General features: G+C 37.7%; 1 protein-coding gene across 2 annotated transcripts in view; it reads left to right on the top strand.

Moving 5' to 3' along the window:
* The window catches only part of WDR17 (WD repeat domain 17), a 47,117-nt gene that overhangs the window by 18,094 nt on the left and 22,494 nt on the right, over positions 1–6,529 (top strand). For both annotated transcript variants that reach the window (XM_010131201.1, XM_010131210.1), the window contains 4 exons: positions 1,572–1,740; positions 4,050–4,141; positions 5,287–5,369; positions 6,232–6,318. In XM_010131201.1, coding sequence (XP_010129503.1) covers positions 1,572–1,740; positions 4,050–4,141; positions 5,287–5,369; positions 6,232–6,318 — 431 coding nt within the window. The remainder of the gene's footprint in view (positions 1–1,571; positions 1,741–4,049; positions 4,142–5,286; positions 5,370–6,231; positions 6,319–6,529) is intronic.

Below are 6,529 nucleotides of genomic sequence, written 5' to 3'. Positions count from 1 at the left end.
GGAGGGGACAGAGGGTACCCTCAGCAATTTTGCTGAGGGTACAAAGCTGGGGGGAGTGGCTGACACCCCAGCAGGCTGTGCTGCCATAAAGCAAGGCTGTAGAGCTGGGCGGAGAGGAACCTCATGAAGTTGAACAATCGCAAGTGTAGAGACCTGCCCCTAGGGAATAGTAACCCCACACACCAGTACAGAGTAGGGGTTGACCTCCTGGAATGCAGCTCTGCAGAAAAGGACCTGGGAGTCCTGGTGGACAAGTTAACCATGAGCCAGCAGTATGCCCTTGGGACCAAGAAGGCCAATGGTATCCTGGGATGCATTAAGAAGAGTGTGGCCAGCAGGTCGAGGGACATTCTGTTCTCCTCACCCTGTACCCTGCACTGATGAGGACACATCTGAAGTACTATGTCCTATGAGTTTTGGGCTCCCGAGTTCAGAGATCTGCTAGAGACACTCCAGTGGAGGGCTACAAAGATGATGAGGGGACTGGAGCGTCTCTCTTATGAGGAAAAGCTGAGAGACCTGGGTCTGTTCAGCCTGGAGAAGAGAAGGCTGAGATAGGATCTCATTAATGCTTATAAATCTCTAAGAGGCAGGTGTCTAGAAGACACTCTCCAGTGGAGGGCTACAAAGATGATGAGGGGACTGGAGCGTCTCTCTTATGAGGAAAAGCTGAGAGACCTGGGTCTGTTCAGCCTGGAGAAGAGAAGGCTGAGATAGGATCTCATTAATGCTTATAAATCTCTAAGAGGCAGGTGTCTAGAGCATGGGGCTAAACTCTTCTCAGTGATAGAACAAGGGGCAATGGCCACAAACTGGAACAAAGCAAGTTCCATCTGAACATGAGGAAAAATTTATTTCCTTTGAGGGTGTCGGAGCACTGAAACAGGCGGCCCAGAGAGGTTGTGGAGTCTCCTTCTCTGGTTATACTCAAAGCCTGCCTGGACCTGTGTCCCTGTGCAAATCTATATATTGTCCATTTCGCATGTGTCAAGTTAAATTCTACAAATGCATGTCTTAGAAAACAAGCAATTGACATGTGAAATTTCTAATGGATTGAAGTGTAAAGTTGCAATAGAGCATACAGAGTGTATTCAGAAACATAGAAAACTCAACGGAATACTAGAAAACTTGTGGAACATGATCAACATACAAAGCTTTATTTTTTCAGTGGGATACCTCTCACCTAAAGTGTGAAATTATTTCTGTTTAAACATTCGTTTTTCTTCAGTGGTTTTTTTTTTAGGTTTGTTTTTTTTTTTTTTAATTCTATTTTTTAGCATCTCGGTTCCAATGGAAAATGCTAACAAGTCCCTGGTGTTGCATCACCCTGTTGTTTCAGGGCAGAATTTTTCGGTCTTTAATAATGTTCTATGACAGGGAGGAGTGTTACAGTGCAAGGTATTTCATGGCTTTTAATTTTGACTGATGAGCCATAACATCCAGGATTTTGGAACTCATAATTGACCTGAAAAGTTACAAATACAATGTATTTTAGAGTTTAATCTAGAGTTAAACTTCTGGAAAAAAAAACCAAATGTAATAAAATGGATTAAATATTTGTTTCATTTAAGGGACATGTTGAGACCATCTTTGATTGCAAATTCAAACCTGATAACCCTGATCTTCTTGCTACAGCTTCATTTGATGGCACAATAAAAGTATGGGACATAAATACTTTAACAGCGGTTTACACATCTCCTGGTAATGAGGGGGTTATTTATTCCCTTTCTTGGGCTCCAGGTAAGAAAGTTTTTCTTGAGGTCTAAATGTTCTTTGAATTAGCACTAACTAGCAGAATTCGTGTTACCAGAGTATTAGTTTTATACAGAAGGGTAACTTGTAATGTTTAAACATAACTGAACTGTTAGCTGTGAAACGTTTAGAATTCAGTGCTTCTGACCTAGTTGAGGTTTACCCTTATGAGGAATGATCTCAGGGTTTCATACTGAGTCAGAATGGAGGGAGGAATATCTCCAGAATCTTTCTAGCATTACATTATGCAGATGATAAAAATGCTTTCTTTGCATGGGAAGCAGCTAGTTAGAGGAATTCAGTTTCTATTTTGTGCTGAAAAAGAGGAACATATGTGATTAGTCTTTGTGTAGGATTCTAATCAGGGAAGACCTCTGCTTTTACTTTGTTAGAATGGGGAGTAGCTTATCTACATCTGCTTTTTCTTAGAGAAGTCATGGGAAATTTTCTTCTTAAAACTGTTCTCCAACCCACTTAGGTGAACCTGGAAATATGTTTCTGGTAGTTACTAATGTCAACAGTTGATGATAGGTTTTGTTTTTCGTATTTTAATTCTTTGGACCACAGATGCATTTTTTAAAAAGTCTAAATAATTCTGCTCACTGTCTTTTTCTCCTGTGCTTTTAAACTCTAAGAATGGCTGACAGGAAAAAAATGTTGTGATGGGAAACTTAATGTAGTCCACATATGTGAGATGAACTTGCACTTTTTTAATTTCAGAGAGTCTCTTGCACAACGTTCTTCACAGATAATTTGTCTTGCTATATGGAAGTTATTGCAATATGAAATATGGTGGTTTGAGTTACTTTGTTTTGAAATTTAAATGCAATTTGCAGTAGTATCTCACACTGAGAGAATAGTATGTTCACTGGGAGGTGCTTTTCAAGTCTCGTATTCTGATTTTTTTTTTTTTTTAAGGAAATTTAAGCTAATTGGAAGCACGTGCTTCAACTTCACTTCCTTACCATCCCGTGCAAAAGTTCCCATCTGCCCCAGACAGAACTTGTCCTGCCTATTTCACATCCCTTGCTCCTAGAGGCTTCCTCTGCGCCTCCTACTTTATTCCTAATATATAATCCAATGCATGCCACCATTGGTATTTGGTCTCAAAAGACCTTTGAACATAGTGATTACTCTTTTTCTTTCTGTCTGTTTTTTTCCTAGCATTCTCCTACCTGGATCACTTTCCATCTTATATATGTACCTTTCTAGGCTCCTCCTGTGTAGATTGCTTTTCCGTCTGAAGTGTGGTATAAAATAACAGTCAAAGCTTTTATATAAATGTGCCATATAGCTATTTAGGAAAAGTATAACTTTGGTCACTGCGGTGAGCAGAATATGATTGCTTTTGGATTAGGCCTAAATTAAATTCTCAGGTTCTCTCTATGAAGTCATATACTCAGGTTTTCCACTCTGTGGAGTGTGGTTGGATTCACTTACTCTCTTCATGGGCTTAGGTGCTGCAGTGGTGGAAGATTAAAAAAAAAAAAAGTATTGTTATATGTTGTGTCACAGTCTTCCTGATTTGACTTAGTACATAGGGAACTTGACAAGAAAATATTCTAGTTGCAACAGCTTCAGGCTTGAAACATTGAGATTGTGTCTCTTTTTCAGTTTGAGCCATATGCATCATGGACATTATTTTCTTGTTGCCTTAACTGCAAGATTTTCAGCAGGCATTGAGAATACTTTTTACAACAATATAACTTTTATTTTGCCGTTTCCTCAAAATGGGAATGTAGAAAAGCAGGTCTGGCTTTTGTTGAAATTGATATTTGTGATTTAGTATCAAGTGCTGGCCTTAAACTATGAAAAACACTTGTTTATGTCTGTCATGGTTTGAACCCAGCTGGCAACTAAACACCATGTGGCAGCTCTCTCTTCCTCCTACCCCCTGGAGGGGGGGGAGAAGGATGAAAGGTAAAACCCAATGAGGTAAGATAAAGGGAGTGACCTAAAACTGCTTAGCACCAGCGCTCAGAGCCTCCTTTTGCTCCACAGAGCCCAGCCACGCTGCACCCCACCCCACTGCTGCTGGAAAAGGGCCCCCTACCCCCAGCTAGCTCCATCTTTTATATATATACTGGGCATGAGTCAGTATGGTATCAAATATCCCATTGGCTGGATCCATCTGGCTACTCTGGCTGTAGGAATTAACTCTATCCTAGCTGAACCCAGGACAATGTACCATTGATATTTTCTGTTTGTATTACGTTTTTTTAATATAACATAGCAACAGATTAGTCAAACAATATTGTGATCTTATTGTAAGATCGTACAAATATCTTTCTCTAAAGGAGATCTGAACTGCATAGCAGGTGCAACATCCCGAAATGGTGGCTTCATCTGGGATGTCTCAAAAGGCAAAATAATAACCAGATTCAGTGAGGTAAGGTGCGATTCCTTCTTTTCTCGTCTATGAAATGTTAGCTAGTCACTCCCTCTGGTGTCAATAAAAAAAGATGTGTCCAAGTTCATGTGTTTTTAAAGGATGCTATAATATAAAAATCTATAGAAATAATTACATGGGTGCCTATTTATCTTGGAGGGAAAAGTATTTTTACTTCCTCAGGCTGGGATGAGAGTGATGAAGTACTGGGTGGTCTCCATTATCTGAAAATTGGTCCTGTACTGATATACAGCAAAAGCATAAATGATTCTTTCTTAGACCTCTAAATGTATATGGGCAAATAGACTTTAAACTGGGTATCAAAATGTAAACTGATGTTCTGTATTTTTGAACATAAGGCCCAGAGAAAGTTTTCAGTCCTTGAAGTCTAGACCTATAAAGCTCCATTTTGCAGAACACTAAATAGTAAGCTTTAGAATCTTACTTTGTATTATCTGAACTCTCTGCAATCATTTGCAAATCCCGAAACAGTAGCATAACTGCTATTGGCAGAAGGAGCTATTTAATATTATGTTATAGTATTCTATACTACTTCGTGTGTTCTCTAGTATATAGCTGTAATCTTCAGATTATACAGACAAAATTAACTGTGGCATCTGTGTCAAAGGTCAAAAGATGCTCTTTAAGAAGACAGAGACAGGAGGAGGGGCACACAGAAAACAAATATACTTACATTCAGGTGTTCCTGAGTTATAACATGCAGAAGATTTGCACTTGTCCTACTAAAATTCTTTTGTCAAATACTCATCCTGATACATGTCCCACTGAAGTTTTCACATGCCCACTAACTTCATTATTCCAACAAGTAGCTAACTTTTATTTAGGCTTCAGGTTTATATAGTTAGGGGTTGCTTATTTTTCAGTTTCGTCCAGTTCTGTCTCTTGGATCCTAGAGAGTACGGCAATTTTACTGCCTCTCTTCTCAGTCCCAATTTTATTGGACTTTGATTCTCAAGTATCCCAGCTATATTGGGGACTCATTAGAATGCATTATTGTACAGTACACTTTACTGAGAGAAAAGGGCTGAAGCCCCTAGGAGAACAAAATGAAAAAGATGAGTCAATAGATGCAAGAAAAAGGGGTGAATTATTTCTTATTGATAGGTATTTTGCATTTTTTGAAGCATGGAAAGAATGGAATCTTCTGCATTGCCTGGAGTCATAAAGATTCCAAAAGAATAGCAACCTGCAGCAGTGATGGATTTTGGTGAGTGTATTGGAAGAAAATAAAAAATAACTAAATATATTTAACTTAGTAAACTTTGACAGTACCGTTGGTGATTAATTTAGAAAAAATTTGGATTGTATTAATTTATTGTACTTGTTAGATATTTTCCCTGATTTTAAGAAAAAAAAGGAAATGTTTGCAAAAGGAATAGTGTCTAAGACACTCTGATCCTGAAACTGAATATTGATTTTTATTTAGCCAAGAATATTTGTCTGTAGATATGGAGGGCATTTTTGAAAAGCTATCCGACTTATCTTAATTTTTAAATTTTTTTTTAAGTTTGTTATTTCAAGGATTAGGAATCACTATCTTAGAACTGTATTAATTGCAGTTATACTATTACAGAATATAATAGCTGATTTGTAAAAACTTGCAAATGCCTATTGAAAAAATTTTGCCTATATTGTGTTTCAGTACATTTTTAAATCCTTGTTCATTCTTTTTCTTTGCTACCCTTTGCTACCCAGTTGAAACATAACGAGTATGAATTTTATAAAAAAATATTTTTTTTTATTAAAAACATCCCTAAAGGTCTATCTGTACCTTAAAGCCATAGCTACAACTTAGATTTTTGGGGTATGAGGATGCTTTCAGAGATAGAGGTACCACAGTGGACATCTTTACAACGCCTCTGAAGGAACATGGACTCTGAAGTCCAGTTAAATGTTTCGTTGGGAAGTAGATAACCTTGTAGTGGAAGGGCTGAAGGACTAAAGATTTCTCATATTCTTTCATACACTTTTTTGCTGTCTGGCTTATTTGCACAGAATCAAGCTTGTCTTTTGGATAGCCTGCTAACAATGTTTTTTTCCTCATAATATTACATTGAAATTGGTTTCAGTATTATTCGAACCATTGATGGCAAGGTTCTTCATAAGTACAAACATCCAGCTGCAGTTTTTGGCTGTGATTGGAGTCAAAACAACAAGTAAGTAAAAATTAACACAAAGAATTGATAATACTTACTATTAAATTAATTACCAGTAAACAAAGTTATTTAGAATTTATTGTGGTATTAGAGCATTGAAATTGTTTTTGTTCAACAGTAGGGTATGTCTTTAGAAGCTCTGTAAGTTCCCAGTAGTGCATTTCATTGCCTAGCATGAACTTACTTACCTTTCAAAAGATGAACTTTCCCT

The sequence above is a fragment of the Buceros rhinoceros genome, unplaced genomic scaffold, assembly GCF_000710305.1.
Source record: "Buceros rhinoceros silvestris isolate BGI_N320 unplaced genomic scaffold, ASM71030v1 scaffold1100, whole genome shotgun sequence".
NCBI lineage: Eukaryota > Metazoa > Chordata > Aves > Bucerotiformes > Bucerotidae > Buceros > Buceros rhinoceros.
The sequence above is the reverse complement of the archived record's forward strand: the minus strand, read 5'-3'. Positions and strand labels throughout refer to the sequence as shown.